The sequence below is a fragment of the Siphateles boraxobius genome, unplaced genomic scaffold, assembly GCF_051911475.1.
Source record: "Siphateles boraxobius isolate OS27281-9 unplaced genomic scaffold, OSU_SipBor_1 72, whole genome shotgun sequence".
NCBI lineage: Eukaryota > Metazoa > Chordata > Actinopteri > Cypriniformes > Leuciscidae > Siphateles > Siphateles boraxobius.
The window spans coordinates 2258676-2276882 of NW_027509200.1; the positions used below are offsets into that span (position 1 = coordinate 2258676).

Here is an 18207-nt window from a genome sequence, read left to right on the forward strand (position 1 = left end):
GTATAACACCACCAATTGCTGCCACCTTTCAGCACCCACTGTAAGCCTCCTGAGGGGCGGAAGATGGGACATACGGGGAGGAAGTCTTTGCTGCTGTTCCGCATGAACCATTCAGTCAGACTATTGGATGGCACTGGGAAAGCGAGCCCTTTTCCAGGGGAGAGGAACGCTGTGGAAGCCACATCCTGCCCGTAGGGAGGTATCGTGGGAGTTACACAAATGGACTGGACGGTTAGGGCTGTACGACATACGGAATGTCACTGAGGTGGCCCCGACCTATGAATGGGGGAGGCAATACCGTTTAGAGATGGCAGAGACACAGGCAGGGACCCGTACCATAGAAGAATACACATATGGGATCACCGTAGGGATCACAATATATTACACTCAGCCTAACACAAGTTCCACCAATGCATACGAGTGTTAGGCCTGGCATCCGACTGCCAGAGGGTGTGGAGGAACTCAAGAGGGTTCGTCTGGACGAGGAAAGCACCTGGAGTAGAAATGGTGCATGTATCCAGTCCATAGGAGGGGAATGGCGCAGCAAGCCCACACTTTGAACACCAGTGCAAAGAACCAAAGGCTATATAACCTTGCGAACGTGTTAGGTGACACCCAGCCCTAAAAATATCTGTCAGCGATGCACTTTTGTCCTTTTTTTTTTACCTAGGGGTGTGGGCTCGTCACCTGAGGGGGAATGCTATGTCTTGGGTTTTGTACGCCAAGACCAAGGCATCCAGTATAGGGATGCACCGATACCATTTTTTCTGAACCGATCCGATACCAAAAATTCTGAGTATCGACCGATACCGATCCGATACTAACGCAGTTTTTAGAATTTCTATAACTTTTGAACTGATAATCACTCTTTTGTGTGTTAAACACAATCTACTTAATACAGACAACTTAATTATAAAGAAAAACAACAAATCAAAAATTATATTATAAACTAAATTAGTGGATAATTCAGCAGTAATATTTAGTCTAGATAAATCACGAGTGCACAATAATTATATAAAATCTGAACATTTAGTGAAAAAAAACTATTTAGTGGGGAACAAATAAGAGACAATAAGTGTAGCACTAAATCTGGTAAAATGTTACAAATTGCTATTTGTATTGTTGTAAAATACATTCATGAAAAACAAGATCAATTATTTTATATATAGTCTACTATAAAATTAAGACATTTTTAAATGTATAGCACAGCTGTTTAGTGAGGCAGCAACATATGATAGATAGGACAGAACAAGAAAGGCTATTAATAATCTTTCATTATGCAAAAGTATTATGATATGATTATGAAAGACTCCAATACAGTGCGGCACAAAGCGATTATGCGCATCCCGAGCGCAGAATGATGCGCTTGAAGCAACACTGAGTCACAGCGCGCAACTCTTCGAGCCCGCATTGAAAAGTTCAAAGCACAAAGGAAAGACATATCGATGCGTAGTGTATTATACAGTATATATCTATGCAATATATAGTGGCCGCAACATCAGGCATTTTAGACCGCAACAATCACAAAAAAGGCCCGCGAATTCCTGGAGGGACTGCCTGAGGCTTTGCGTTCTGTCCACGTATAGGCGCAGAGTGCAAACGGGACAGAGAAAAGCCAGGTCTGGGTCTGCCTCCTCCGCGGGCAGCACTTTCAAGTTTTACTACCTGGTCCCGGAAGGGAGTGGTAGGAACCTTGGGCACATATTTAGGCACCTTCCAATGCAGCAATCAACATATAATCGGCAGGAGGAACTCCAAATGAATCGACTGGCCGGTTATGAGAGTGCCCAGCACGATCAACCGGAAGCTCCACGGCTTGCGGTGTTAGAAAGGAGTGAGGGGCCCACAGGGATTGGTTACCGGGCAGGGAAGCCCTCACTGTAATCCTCAGATCACCCTGGCTAGTTGTCGAAGTAGCTCTTTTCTAGTTTTGGCCAGAAGAGACACAAGATTGAGGCATATGTAAGGGGACTCCACCTCGTTGAAGGTATGAGTCTTGATTTTAACACAGAGATGGTCATGTTCCCGCAGTGAGAACATGAGTCATCCACAAAAGCTGCTTAAGCGTGCTGCATGCCCAGACACGTGCTGCAGCGATGGTGACCATCCAGAAACGCACGGGTAGATGACATCTTGAAAAAGAAACAGTCAAACTGCGTTCGCTCTTTCAGGCAGTAGCTCTCAGTGCTGAAGCATACAGGGGAAATGGCCGTGGCGAGCGACACTGGCAGTTATTAAAGAAGACACCCTTGAACCAACCGATGCTGTGAAAACAATAGTTGAGAGCTGTGAGCGCGCGACCACCGGTGCACATGCTGTAACACCAACATTGCTGTAGAGGCTTCTTCCTGAAGAACACTCGAAACACTCTTTGACTGTGTTTATGCCACTCTCAGAGACAGCATACAGAATGATCTAATCGGCTCCGAAGTGAAAGACAACTGGTGCTTGCATCCGCTTCCTATTTATACCTGAGCTGCAGGGTGGAGCGTGAGATGCAAATCTCGCACGCCAATATGCATTGGCTCGTTCTGTTTACACTCGAAGATTATTGGGGCTCTCTGACGCGATCCCAATACATCAGCACGTCAACGTATGTTGAACATGACCGACCAAAAGGAAAAGCAGTGTTTCCCTCCCATGTGTTCAAGAGAACAAAATCGTCACCTCCTGGCATATTGGCACAAAAAATTAGCAATAAAAATTCAAGTTTCTTCAATCTGCTCTTTTTCCCTCTATCATAAATGAGTTGCGTCTCAAAGTGTCAGATGAAACCAAATAAACTCTGTCATGTTCTCTTGTGTTTAGATGCTGGTGTTTGGGAAAAGCAACTGGGTGAGACGCTTCTGGAGGGAATTAAACCAAATCATTCTGATGACAGACTTTGACTCAGACGTTTCAGAACCATCAAACATTTGAGATGCTACAGTGGCATTGGTCTGCTGGTTAGTGCAGTTATCCAATCACAGTCTCAGCTAAACCAAAGTCACCAGGGGCCAGCTGTTCAAAAGTAATCTGACCAGATTTAGGCTATCGGATTGGATCAAATCTTAAAAATGAGTTGTTCTTTTCTAAAAGAGAATGCAAAACCATCTTATATTTTTTTCATCACCATGTTCCTATGTAGAATATATTTGGTAATCTGAAAAAGTGTGTATCTGGATCATGGTGATTCAATCCAATTTTGGATGGAAACAAATGCCACTACACACAGTTAACATGTTTAATGTATCTGTCCACAAAGATGTAGAAGCAAATGAACTTGAGTTCATAGAATTTCCCACTACTGATTTCTGCTCACTACGATAACTTTTGGCGACATTTCTTTCGATGAGACAGCAGAGCGCTGGATGTGGCAAAACTCCTTCCACACGGCGGGCAGCAGTGTGGCTTCTCTCCGGTATGAACTCTCTCGTGTATTTTCAGGTTCCCTGACTGACTGAAGCTCTTGGCACAATATGAACACTTGTAGGGTTTCTCTCCCGTATGGACCTTCCGATGCTCTTTCAGGTATTTGGCTCTAGAGAAGCTATTACCACACACCGAGCACATGTAAGCTTTCTCGCCGGAGTGTATTTTCTGGTGCTCTTTCAGGTAGCCCAGCTGCGAGAACATCTTTCCACAGAAAGAGCACAAGAAAAGCTTCTGGTGAATTTTCTGGTGTATCTTCAGGTGCTTGGCTGAAATGAAACTCTTCCCGCACTGGCCGCAGCCGAACGGTCTCTCTCCTGAGTGCGAGTGCTGGTGGTTTTTGAGGATGGTGGCCTGCGTGAAGCTCTTCCCACACTCGTGGCACGTGAACGGCTTCTCTCCGGAGTGAACGCGCATGTGGTTCTTGAAGTGTCCCTTGCGTATGAAGCTCTTGGCACACAGCCGGCAGGTGAAAGGCTTCTCTCCGGTGTGGATTCGGATGTGATTCTCCAGGCTCTCTTTGCGTGTGAAGCTCTTCCCGCAGTGAGGGCAGCTGAATGGCTTCTCTCCGCTGTGCGTTTGCAGGTGCCTCTTCAGATCTGCGTTTTTGAAGAAGCTACTGCCGCACTGCAGGCATCTGAAATCACGCTCTCCGGTGTGGATTTTGATGTGGCTTTTAAGGTTCACTTTGAGTGTGAAACACTTCCCACACTGAGGGCAGATGAATGGTGGTTTATTGGCTCCTGTTCTTTTCTGGTAGAAATCGCTTTCGGTCTGTGAGCGACTCAATGATTTTTCTCCTGTTATGATCTTCTGAGGTCTCTGATACTGATGATCCACTTCATTAAGTTCTTCACACTCCATCTTCACTTCCATCAGCTCTAAAATCAGTTCAGACAAATAAAAAACACAAGCGACTCACAGTTTCATGGCAGAAAGCAAGAGGTCAAACATCAGGGCTCCAGATGAACACATAAACTGATCCAGTGAAAATTACAATAGTCATATTATTATTGTACTGCACCAATACAATCAGTTCAATCAGTTTACTAGGGATGCTCCGAAAAATCATCAGCAGATCGTTTAAGCCGATAATCAAATTCTATGACTTGATTGATAGTCACTAAATTTCGCCGATCTCATGAACTGATTGCAATTTTTAATGACTTAAAACCGTAAAAAGTCGCCGCTAATGCACATGTAAACTGTATACAGATGAGGTTTTTGCTCCAGGTTAATTTACACATCTTTATTTAGAGCAGGTTGTCTCAATTCAAACGAGCCACACACAACATAACATGATGATAAGATCTTGAAAAAATCCTCATAGATTGACATTGACATGCTGCTTAGCTAAAGCTATAAGACTTCCGGGATCACGTCACGGCGTGGTGTTTTCCAACATCATTTAAAAGTTCAACCACTGTAAACTCGATCATGGGCACTGTTTTACAGCTGGAACGCCAGTTTTTCTCAGCAGTGTTGTAACATAAGAGCCTCCAAACATGATCAAACTTCACTTCAATCAAATGAGTCCATGTACTTAACGATACCTTTTTTTTTGTCGCTTGGGTCAGAGAGTGGGGACACAAAAACAACAAAAACATTTTGTCCATTGTTAATGTTAGTTTTTAATGATGCTATTATTATTAACTTTATTTTAATAGCCTATAAATTGGCACTTGTAGAAATTTACATAAGCCAAGATTTAAAAAGACCTTTCAAAGTATTGTTAGTTGCTAACTATTGTGTAGGATAGTGTTAATGGATACACAACCTTATTAAAGTTTTCCTGGTAGCCTACATTAAATATGCTTCCATGAAGAGACTACCTAAAAATATCGTGCACTTTCCCAACTAAACCTAAACTATCTTTTCCTCAGGGAATAGTAAGAAAATCCCTTTTTGCTCTAGGGCAATCCAGTGAAAGACGGTAAAGAGTGCAGCGAGTATCTGGGAAGGAGAGCTGTCAGGGCGCGAATGAAGCGCACAACGTCTCCATTAATTCGCGCATGACGTCATTTAATGTTTATATATTTTAAAGCACTGAATCGCGATCGAATCATGATTAATTAGATTATTAGCATTTTAAATTGATTATTGACCGAAATAAACGATTCACAATTAAAAATACATGCTTCAAGATTGATGCATATGCATCGTCAGGATTTGTAATTGATGCATCAAGAAAACGAGAGTATCGTTACACCCCAAGTTTTAAGCCATTACTTTAAAGTATGCCACTTAGACGTGAAATCATTAAAAATGCCTTCAGGGTTAATTGTTAAGGGGTTAACAGTGACGGGTTAAAAAAGCTTGAATGATCTGGATTGGTATTGGACAATCATTATGACAAGAAATCAGTAGTCGGTATCAGCTGCAATACTCCTTATCGGAGCATCCCTAATATTTACAGGTGTACCGTATATTGGCAGTAGAGGTGTAATGTTACACACATCCGTATCGAAAATTTTTGGTATAGGTTTTTCGGTTTGGTATGAACGTCCAAGTTGTCCTACACATACAACAAGCTTAAGAGCTATAGAGGTGTGACGAGATCTTGCGCTATTAAAACATGACAATATTTGTCATCTAGGGCTGTCACGATTACGAAATTTGGCTGACGATTAATTGTCTGAAAAATAATTGCAATTATGCTGATTAATTGTCTGTTTTAGGGCTTTTTCATAATTTTTTTTTATTACAGTTAACACCCTTTAAATATTAAAATGTATTTATTTCTGTAAATAACTATATATATATATATATATATACATATATATGTGTGTGTGTGTGTGTATGTATATACAGTAAATATATATATATATATATTTTTATTATTATTATTGCGCAATATTTTAAATATATTACGTATTATGTATTGCATTTGTTTCTGGACAGTTTTAAATTCCAGTAATTGTGTGTGATATCAATTCATAGTACTTGTGTTGTGTGATCTAACACATCGGTTCCCAACAGGGGGGTCGCGACCCACAAGGGGGCCTCAGTGAGCTCTATGGGGGGGTCGCATCATATTTTGAAAAGTTTGGAGCAATGAGCATTAAATAAAAGTCCTTAAATTTTTCCTGTTCAAAATTTATATAATGAGCGAGTTCATCATGAATCCATCAATCCGTGTTTTTGTCTTATCCTGAACCACTATGGTACACCTATAATAAGTGTTTACATTGGGACTATTTTACACTGGTTTGGATCGCTGCCGCTGCGGAGTAGCCCAGTACCTGCGTGACTCGTCATAGACGTACACAGAGAGAAGTAGTCTTTCCGGCTTCTTCCGAAAGACGCATTATTCTGTTAATAAACGCAAGTTTACTATTGCTCGCTAAAGCGCCTAAAACGTAAAGCCTCCCATTGATAAAGCCTCACAAATAACTTGCAAGTATTAAGGCCCCAGACAGCAGTCATTTAGTAATTGTTATGCGGGTAAGTGAGGACCCAAAAGCGTCCTAACAGAAACAGAATCTTTTAATGACAACACAGGGTAGTACACAGATCTTCTTCTTGAATGATAATGGAGAAAACAAACAACCCGCAGAGAGGGCGATAACAGGAACACAAAAGTCTTTCAGGTAACTTCAAAAGCTTTAGACAGCAGTAGAGAATAGCCGAGTAGCGGCGACAGGCTGCAGGTCTCTCAGAGAGGACGGGGGTCGAAGATAGACTGTGACTACCAGATCTCTCTTAGCATCAGATGAACTAGACAGAGTAAATAATAAGATGATTAGCTGAGAACAGATTGCACTTGCCAGGCGGATGCCAACAGGACAGGACAGGACTGGACAATGTAGAAACGAACGAGACAGTAGTTTGCTTCTAGCATGAGAAACTCAAATGAGAATCTGACAAAGAAAGCAGCAAGAACAGAGAGGGAAATAGAGACCTAATCAGAGGAGAAAGGGAACAGGTGGGAAGAGAGTGAACGAGGTAGTTAGAGGAGATAAGGAACAGCTGGGAGAGCAGAGAAAGAGAAAGTAACCTATGATGACCAGCAGAGGGGGACAGAGTAACAAGAACAGGAACCAGACACAACATGACAAGACATAACAGTACCCCCCACTCAACGAGCGCCCCCTGGCGCTTCCGAGGAGGGAACCTGGCGGGATGGCCAGCTAACTTGGCAGATGGAGCCCACTGAAGAACGGCCTGACGAGTAGGAACGGGAACGAAAAGAAGATTCTTAGGACAAGCGCGCGGCGACGGAGTGTGAGTGAGCGCTCGTTTTACCTGCCGCTCAATTCCCCAGACAGTCAACCCGACGACACGCCCCTTAGGGAGAATCCCCTCGGGGTCAGTGGAGACTTCTGAAGAATTGAAGAGACGAGATAAAGCATTAGGCTTGGTGTTCTTAGAGCCCGGACGATAAGAAATTACAAATTCGAAACGAGCGAAAAACAGAGCCCAACGAGCCTGACGTGCATTAAGTCGCTTGGCAGAACGAATGTACTCAAGGTTCCTATGGTCAGTCCAAACGACGAAAGGAACGGTTGCCCCCTCTAACCACTGTCGCCACTCACCTAGGGCTAAGCGGATGGCGAGCAATTCGCGGTTACCCACATCGTAGTTACGTTCTGACGGCGACAAGCGGTGGGAAAAATAAGCGCAAGGATGGACCTTGTTGTCTGAGAGCGATCGCTGAGAAAGAATGGCACCCACGCCCACCTCTGACGCGTCAACCTCAACAACGAACTGTCTAGAGATGTCAGGTGTAACAAGGATCGGTGCGGATGTAAAACAACTCTTGAGGAGATCAAAAGCCCCCTGGGCGGAAGCAGACCACGTAAAGCGCGTCTTGACAGAAGTAAGAGCTGTGGGGGAGCAGCCACCTGACTGAAATTACGGATGAATCGACGATAGAAATTCGCGAAGCCGAGAAAGCGCTGAAGCTCGACGCGTGACTTAGGAACGGGCCAATCAATGACAGCTTGGACCTTAGCGGGGTCCATCCTAACGCCTTCAGCGGAAATAACGGAACCAAGAAAGGTGACGGAGGAGGCATGGAAAGTGCACTTCTCAGCCTTCACATAAAGACAATTCTCTAAAAGGCGCTGGAGAACGCGTCGAACGTGCTGAACATGAATCTGGAGTGACGGTGAAAAAAATCAATATATCGTCAAGGTAAACGAAAACAAAGATGTTCAGCATGTCTCTCAGGACATCATTAATCAACGCCTGAAAGACAGCTGGAGCGTTTACGAGACCGAAAGGAAAAACCCGGTATTCAAAGTGCCCTAACGGAGTGTTAAACGCCGTCTTCCACTCGTCCCCTTCCCTAATGCGCACGAGATGGTAAGCGTTACGAAGGTCCAGCTTAGTAAAAAACCTGGCTCCCTGCAGGATCTCGAAGGCTGACGACATAAGAGGGAGCGGATAACGATTCTTAACTGTTATGTCATTCAGCCCCCGATAATCAATGCAGGGGCACAGGCCACCGTCCTTCTTCTGAACAAAAAAAAACCCCGCTCCGGCGGGAGAGGAGGAGGGAACTATTGCACCGGCATCGAGAGCTACAGATAAATAGTCCTCGAGAGCCTTGCGTTCAGGAGCCGAGAGCGAGTATAGTCTTCCCCGGGGCGGAGTGGTTCCCGGAAGAAGATCTATACAACAATCATACGAACGGTGTGGAGGGAGAGAAGTGGGCCCGGGACCGACTGAACACCGTGCGCAGATCGTGATATTCCTCCGGCACCCCCGTCAAATCACCAGGCTCCTCCTGTGAAGAAGAGATAGAAGAAACAGGAGGTACAGCAGACATTAAACATTCCACATGACAAGAGACATTCCAAGAGAGGATAGTATTCCTAGACCAATTAATAGAGGGATTATGACAAACTAGCCAGGGATGGCCCAAAACAACAGGTGAGAAAGGTGACTGAAAAATTGAAAAAGAAATGGTCTCGCCATGATTACCAGAGACAGTGAGGTTTAAAGGTAGCGTCTCTCGCTGAATCTTGGGGAGAGAACTACCGTCCAATGCGAATAAGGCCGTAGAATCCTCTAACTCCTGGAGAGGAATGTCATGTTCCCGAGCCCAGGTCTCGTCCATAAAACAGCCCTCCGCCCCAGAGTCTATCAACGCATTGCAGGTGGCAGACGAGCCGGTCCAGCAGAGATGGACCGAAAAGGTAGTGCAGGATCTTGAAGGAGAGACCAGAGTAGTCGCGCTCACCAGTAGCCCTCCTCTTACTGATGAGCTCTGGCTTTTACTGGACATGAGTTAACAAAATGTGCAGCAGAACCACAATAGAGACAGAGGCGGTTGGTGATTCTCCGTTCCTTCTCCTTAGCCGAGATGCGGACGCCTCCCAGCTGCATGGGCTCAGAACTCGAACTGGCGGAGGGAGATGGTAGTGATGCGGAGAGGGGAGCAGCGGAGAAAGCGAACTCCTTTCCTCGAACTCGACGGCGAAGGTCGAACCGTCGCTCGATGCGAATAGCGAGTTCAATCAAGGAATCAACCCTGGAAGGAACCTCCCGGGAGAGAACTTCATCTTTAACATCCACGCGGAGACCCTCCAGAAACCGGGCGAGTAAAGCCGGCTCGTTCCAGTCACAGGAGGCAGCAAGAGTGCGAAATTCTATGGAGTAATCTGTTATGGATCGATTACCTTGAGTTAGGGAAGACAAGACCCGGGAAGCTTCTTCACCGAAAACAGAACGATCAAATACCCGAACCATTTCCTCCTTAAAGTCCTGATACTGGTTAGTGCACTCAGCCTCCGCCTCCCAGATTGCCGTTCCCCACTCTCGAGCCCGTCCAGTAAGGAGAGATATCACGTAGGCGATACGAGCTCTGTTCTTGGAGTAAGTGTTGGGCTGGAGAGAAAAGACAACATCACATTGAGTGAGAAACGGGCGGCATTCTGTGGGCTCACCCGCGTAACACGGTGGGTTATTGATTCGGGGTTCAGGAGATTCGGAAGCCCTGGAAGCGACCGGTGGATCGAGGCGGAGATGATTAATCTGTCTTGTGAGATCGGAGTCTTGGGCGGCCAGGGTCTCAACGGCATGTCGAGCAGCAGACAATTCTTCCTCGTGTCTGCCAATCATCGCTCCCTGGATCTCGACGGCTAACTGGAAATGATCCGGAGTCGCTGGGTCCATCTTGGTCAGATTCTTCTGTTATGAGGGTAAGTGAGGACTCAAAAGCGTCTTAACAGAAACAGAATCTTTTAATGACAACACAGGGTAGTACACAGATCTTCTTCTTGAATGATAATGGAGAAAACAAACAACCCGCAGAGAGGGCGATAACAGGAACACAAAAGTCTTTCAGGTAACTTCAAAAGCTTTAGACAGCAGTAGAGAATAGCCGAGTAGCGGCGACAGGCTGCAGGTCTCTCAGAGAGGACGCGGGTCGAAGATAGACTGTGACTACCAGATCTCTCGTAGCATCAGATGAACTAGACAGAGTAAATAATAAGATGATTAGCTGAGAACAGATTGCACTTGCCAGGCAGATGCCAACAAGACAGGACAGGACAGGACTGGGCAATGTAGAAACGAACGAGACAGTAGTTTGCTTCTAGCATGAGAAACTCAAATGAGAATCTGACAAAGAAAGCAGCAAGAACAGAGAGGGAAATAGAGACCTAATCAGAGGAGAAAGGGAACAGGTGGGAAGAGAGTGAACGAGGTAGTTAGAGGAGATAAGGAACAGCTGGGAGAGCAGAGAAAGAGAAAGTAACCTATGATGACCAGCAGAGGGGGACAGAGTAACAAGAACAGGAACCAGACACAACATGACAAGACATAACAGTAATAGCCTATATTCTTTCTTTTCTTACCTACACACCAGTGGGAATATTTTTGGTTTTGCATTTCAAATAGGGCCAATATATAGGCTTCTCCTAGGCTTACGTTTTTAAATTACAAAGGGCCTACTGATATTTTTGTTATTGTATTTTCAATATTATAGGCTATTATTTGTGCATAAACATATCTGGTTATAGTAAACATACCGTTTGTTTTAAAACAACATATTTTGTCATCCTTGCTGCAAGCTTACAAGAGCGATAATATCATTAAATGTGAAGGGGGGCCCTAAAATATTTTATTGGGAAAAAGGGGGTCTCAGACAAAAAAAGGTTGGGAACCACTTATCTAACAGACAGGGTAAGAAAATCCACAGCCCTTTATCTACAGATCAAGTATAATATGGAATTATTGAATCATCTTGGAGAGTTTTACCATGCTAACTGTCATAACTGAATGCGTCGCACTGTTTTGAATGCTGAACGGAGAATGATTGACCGCAGAAGGAGAGGGAATGTTTCCGTGAACTTTAATTTAACAATGTGAAAATTATTTTCTCCCTTACATTAAGCTATGGAATGGCTTCAGATGACTTGCAAGAAAACTTAATTGGTGTTTGTCTGTTTCTTTTGGTCTATGACTCACCCTTGTGGCATTTAAAAAAAAGAGTTCAATAATCGTGGTTGTCTGACTCTGCATGAGTTTAGGTATAGGGGACCAGAACCAGTGGTTGTTCTGTAGGCAAACATCAGTGCATTGAATCTGATGCGAGCGGCTGTTGGGAACCAGTGCAAGTTTATGAGGAGAGGAGTCACGAGGAGTGACGTCTCTTCGGCTCGATAATGACACTTGCTGAAGCTTCTGGATCAGATGCAGAGGTTTGACAGTGCGGTTATTTAATTATCACGACAGGCCTATTCTCATTGAGGTGAAAAGCTGTCTCGTGATATCAGAATGACGGAGTTGAGTTTGTGGCTAAACCTTTTACTGTGCTTGTGTCTTTAACTGCATATGATAATTCATATTTAGAAAGTAGAACTGAAGTGACATTAATTATAAGCTGATTCGTTTAGGGCTGTCACAATTCCTCAATTAAATTTGAGTGCTCTATTTTAAAAGTCCTTGATTGCAGTTTACCCGTGTCGATTAACCAGCAAAATACCAAAAGTGGCGCATTTCACAGACGAGAATCCATGAACCCCATTATTAGAGCATTCACAAAGACTGTGATTCAATTAAATAAATGTATGCACTGTGGGTTTCAAAGTGAAGCGTGACAATTTAATTATTTCTCATTTTTTCCCAGTTTTTAATTTTTTCCAACTCTGTTATCAGCCTGTTAACTACACAAAACACCTCATCAACCCCCTAGCAACCACACAGGACACCCTAGCAACTCCTAATGCCATAGCAATCATTCATTCTCTACATATCCTGTGAGTTTTGTGGGGCTTACGTTAATCTGGGAACGTAACGTGTGCCATTTCACCAGATTTGTAACGTAAATCATTTATTAACCTACACCAACATCCTGATTTCAAAATAAAAGTTTAACCCCTTACCTTGAGTTTGCATGTTTTGATATCCACCTGTTTATGTTCAGGAAATTACAGCGGCTGTTGCATTTCTATCGTACACAAGACGCCAAATATTAAAGAATAAAGAATTTCTATTGTACAGAAGATGCAAAATGTTAAAGATTAAGTGGAGATTAAATGTTGTTTGGCCGAAAGCAACAATCATCAGACCGTTGGCGCCCTCTGCAGACATTTGTTATAATACATAATGGACATAAGATGATTGTTTATATTATGTATATTATAGTGATGGCCAGTATTTAAGCCACACAAGTTTTATCTATTCATATTTGCATTTGATCTATAAATAAAAGGACATTACTATGGTTTGGTTTAAGATCTTTATTTGTCAGTGCACAGGCTTAGTTATTTGGATTAAGTTTTAAACATTAAAACCAGCAAAAATTCCTCTTTGGCTAAAATGTGATTTATAAAAACATAGCTCAAATTGTTAGTTCATTTTGTAATTAAGATGACTTGAAATGTTTAGTACCTGATGTGTTGTGGTATGGACCAGCCTAGTGACAAAGAGATTCAAACAGGAAGTTGATCTGTTTTATGGGAAATCTAAAGGAAATGAAACTGTACCAACTTTGATGTATTAGAGGGGACATAGGAAAATGTGATGTCTTAATCAATGTGATGTTTGTTTAATATAATTCTTTTGCATTAACTAAAATGTATCCATGGCTCTAAATTTAGTTAAATGTATTGTCTTTATTCCAGGGTTTGTGATGTTATTGTTGTGAAAATTTGTATGGTTATGTTTCCCCTTCTTTGTTTTCATGGTGCTGGCCACCTCTTATAAATTCAGTGTACCTTTTGTCTAGAGAGAGTTATTACTTACTGTACCCTGGGAAAGGTGGTGTTGAATTTTGTCCTCTGTCAGTTTGAGAGGCTCAAGCCCAATTATGTCCTTTTTGAATACTGGATATGTGCCACAGCAGAAATAATTCAGTTGCACCATGAATTGTTATTACTAACTATCTATCACTGCAAGCTGCTTGATCTGTACTGCATAGTGCTAAAAGCACTGCATGTGCAACGCGAGCAGTTGCCAATGACAACAGATAAGTAACGCACATTGCCAATATGATCGCATAAGCCTAGCAAGAGCATTTTAATGAAAACGCCTAGATAAGCCAAGCATACGGATAGCATTAGCAACAGCATGGTGCCCATATCCTAATAGCTTTTAACAATGAGCATTAAAAAGGAACTTAGCTTAGCTTCGTGAAGACTTTCAGAGATGAATGGAGAGTGAATACATCGAGTCCTGTTTCAATTTGCAGAGAGTGAGCAGCAAGCAGTTAGGAGCAAACTGAATCTGCTTAAATAGGGCGCCCTGATTTGAGGGTAATCATTAGCAGCGAGGGGAGATGAACAGCTGATGCGCTGATGCAGCTCAGCTGAGCAGATCCCTGATGAGACCGTGTTGTTGGCCAATAGCGTTAGCAGCATCTTGACTACTTGGCCTGCCAGAACTGACCTTGACGCTCAATTTGTGATTTGCTAAGGCACATGGCAGATCCATCACATATATTATGTATTTTAACAGTGTTGTTCTATAAATCCATATGATTACTTGCTTTTTACACTTTATTTGAACCAATTATTATTGCCTCGTTGTTATGTATTTTATATGTATTTTAAGTCATTTTTAAGTTATTGTTCACCTTTGTCCATTTTTATTACCGCAAAATATTATCCAAGTTAAGATTACATGATTAATTGTCAAAATAATCAACCAATTACTCATTAACAAATCAATCATTAGTGACAGCCCTAGATGAATTAACCCTGAGGGCTCTTAGGTGTTTTCTGGGTCCTGGAGGTGTTCTGACATGCTCTGACATTTGTGCTTATTTCTGTTACTTGTGACATTTTCATGGCTGAAGTCTTATTACACTGTATTCAGCACAAACTCTGCTACTGTAATATGTCAGCAGCATGTATGTAAAAGTTAGTAGTTTTGAGATAATGACGTTTATGCGTGGTTTGTGAACAAACAAAATAAAAATTGTCAGACTTCAGTAACACTACACTAGAGAAAAATATATGCATTATCATGTTACTTCAAAAGATTCCATTCGTTATGAAATGAGATTGGAGTAAGAACATGAAGGCTAATATTTGCTGTGTTTTTGCTTTTCAAACGCAAAACGTGACTGACTCAAACTCCAGTACTTGCAGAGAACATTTACTGAAGCGATCGAGCCGCTCCAAACTATGAAACATTATTTTTACATTATACATATCTACGTTTGAGCAGATATCCACAAAAACAATATTTAACAGTAAACACAGGTCTAAACATTATAATATTCACCATATTAGAATAAACACTCATACTAGCCTACTTTTAGATCATGCTGGGTTTAATTATCGAACATAAAAACATTCTTGTGTCGTACATGTATATACATTTAGCATTAGGCTTCCTGTTTTTACTCCAATCTCATTTCATAACATTTTAGTCTGGCACCAGTTTAACTAGTAGCTACAATGTAAAGTTTATGCAACAATAACACGCTTACTATTATGTGTCTTACCTTTAAAAATAGTTCTCATAATGAAATCGAGTTCTTCTAATTGTTCTGAGGTAAATCCAAGGTAAACAGCACAGCACAAACAGTCTTCCAAACTCATGAAAAGCAGAGGAGTACTGAAGTTGCTGATTCTTTGTTTAGAGGTGATGAGGGCGTTAACAGCTCTGCGTTCCTTCACGTGGATCATTTGCATGTGAACAGCTCGTGAGTGTGTGGGTGTGGTCAAATTAGAACTGATGAGCTCAGGCTGGAGAAACTGTACATGTCGTTGCTTTCATACGGATTACTTAAACAGAGTATATTTGTTTTTGATATGATTTACATCGTTTAAAAATGGAGACTTCAAGCTTTGTAAAGACATAACTCTGATGTGTGGGTTGCAAGTATTCGCTGAGTTACAGATCATTTTCTGTTCATAATGAACTTCACACTGAGAGAGACGATAAACGCGCATCATGTTTATTTTCTTTAATTTACGAAAAACACAACATTTGGTTATTATTATTAGTGTAAACAAATAAAAGAAGACATTTAACAGTTTTGAATGATGTATGACACTTGCCTGTATGACAAAAATCGACTGAGTTATTTGAGTCTCTTTCAGGGCTGGACTGGGACTTAAAATCGGCCCGGGCATTTTGGCCCAGACTGGCCCACTACATCATAAACACAACTGATCTTTTCACGCCCCTGAATATGTATACTAACTCCTATTAAAACCACTAATGCCATGTAGCCTAATGAGTGAGTAGGAATGAGTAAGAGTTAATAGATGAAATAATTACTAATTGTAAATACAATCGAACTACTCCACAATGATGAATCCTAAAAGAAGCTATAAGCTGCATTGGCATAGCAATACCAGTGTTTGACAGGATTTTTGGTAAATCTGTGGTGGGTGGACCTCTGTCCCTTTAGGGGGGTTCGGGGAAGCCCCCTGTAAGAAAAAATTGTGCTTTTAATGTTAAATTCATCAATCTGGTGCACTTTGAGAGTTAAAAATTAAGAGCTCCAACCCATAATCAGTGTGCAAATTGAACAAAGAAAAACTCAAAACTCTTTTAGCTGTAATGTCTGTCTGCATTACACTACTACACAATAATAGTTATAATATTAATTCCATGACAGTAATAGCCATATATTGTAAAACAAATGCACTGAAAAATAAAAGGAACTTTTATAATTAGTTTTGTACTAATTTCCATGCTTGAAAGAGATATAAACACATGATCTTTTATTTTGGCGGAAAACATGGTTTACAAACACGTCTCATTACAATTCTAGTAAAATGCCGGGAAAAGTGCCCGGTATGCCCGATGGCCAGTCCAGCTCTGGTCTCTTTTGAGCCGACCCCAGGGGGTTAAAGGGGACATATGCAAATTGACTTTTATAAGGTGTTTGAACACAGTGTTAACTATTGCCTCATCTCATGAGCTAAGTGTATAGTCACAACCCTAATATTACAGTTTTTGTTAATATGTTGATATTAAAAAAAAAAAAAAAAAAATATATATATATATATATATATATATATATATATAATATTTTATTTACTTTTTTAACAATCTCTTTATTAAGGTTTCCAAATTGGCACAAAAATTAACACTTGTGTGCTTTATGTACAATGATGTCAAACATAAAAAATCTAATGTGTGAGTGACACTATACATTATTCCTGGGCTCATTTTATGATGACCATCTGCTTTAAATAAAGATATGCCGTTTGTTTAAGCATCAGAACGCAACAAGATGCAAAGAGGTAATTCTGAAAGAGGACACGAGATGCTAAAAAACATTGTATTTGAGGGTTTTTAAACACAAACACTCACTAAACATAGAGAGTGAAATAAATGTGATTGTTAATAATTGCAAGAAAAATGCTCCTGTGATTTTCATCTAACAGTCATTAATGAAGAGTGAAGAATGATCACCGACCTCTCTGTTCCTCAGTTTCTTCATCTTTCTCTCTGCATGTTTCTGCATCACTCGTGTCTTCACTCTCCTCTTTAATAAACTCCATCTTTACAATTGTGTCACTCGTTCTTCTTTTACACCTGGAAACTGTTGGAGCAGAAAGTCATTATTAGTATTTAGCGCTGAATTTATCATACGATGAATACCATGTCACTCATGAATATTAAAAGTTGTGTGATGTGAAAGGATATATACATAAACTCACAGCTGATTGTGTGAAATAACACTGAACTTTTTCTCTGATCGTGTTTCAGTGAAAACATTTAGAAAGCTGTTCAAATCACGGATGTCACTGTATTAAGACTTTCCGTGTTTCTATTATAACATGAAGTTACATATTCAGTATTGTTAGTTTTGTAATGGCACGTTTTTATGATTCATCTAAGTTAATACAAAAATATCCTATAAAAAATCATCTATTCATGTTTCTCTCTTGATTTCCAATGTGTCCTTGGAATTAATAATAACAAAGATTAAATTTACAGAACAAATACAATAAGTAAATTAATTTTAAATGATCGAATCGCCTGCAATCTTATTTCTGAACTCAGTGTTGTTTGTACTGCGCTCTCTCGTGTTCATGGACGACTTTATTTATGCTGCAAATAACCAATCCGATAACAGCCAGAACGGTTCAGTATTTGACACGTTCTGTATAACGTTATGACTCTATACTGGCGCCATAAACAGATATTTTAGCGGAGAAAACACGAGAATCAGACAAGACAAGCGCTCATTGGCTTTACCAGAGCTGTCTTAACTACTGCCAGATCATTAGCCGAATGTTTAAACTACAGTAAATCATACACAGTTACCGTTACTTTCGCCTTCCTCTCGCAGTCTATAATATGTGCATAGTCTGAGCTCATTCATCAATGGCCGTTGCTCCACTGGCGCGTGACACCCGGAAGTGCACGATCTGC

The 18207-nt window shown here is 41.5% G+C and overlaps 1 protein-coding gene across 2 annotated transcripts; it reads right to left on the reverse strand.

Moving 5' to 3' along the window:
• Positions 1-3209: 3209 nt before the first annotated feature.
• Positions 3210-18180, reverse strand: LOC143724283 (uncharacterized). 2 transcript variants are annotated; one of them, XM_077217258.1, is made up of 3 exons: positions 18100-18180; positions 17246-17371; positions 3210-4292 (listed from the first exon to the last, which is right to left on the reverse strand). In XM_077217258.1, the coding sequence occupies exons 1-3, from the start codon at positions 18155-18157 to the stop codon at positions 3301-3303; spliced, it is 1176 nt and encodes a 391-aa protein (XP_077073373.1). In that variant the 5' UTR covers positions 18158-18180; the 3' UTR covers positions 3210-3300. The 2 variants fall into 2 exon arrangements, with proteins under 2 accessions (XP_077073373.1, XP_077073374.1); XM_077217259.1 differs by lacking the exon at positions 18100-18180 and adding an exon at positions 17490-17623.
• Between the last annotated feature and the right edge of the window lie 27 nt (positions 18181-18207).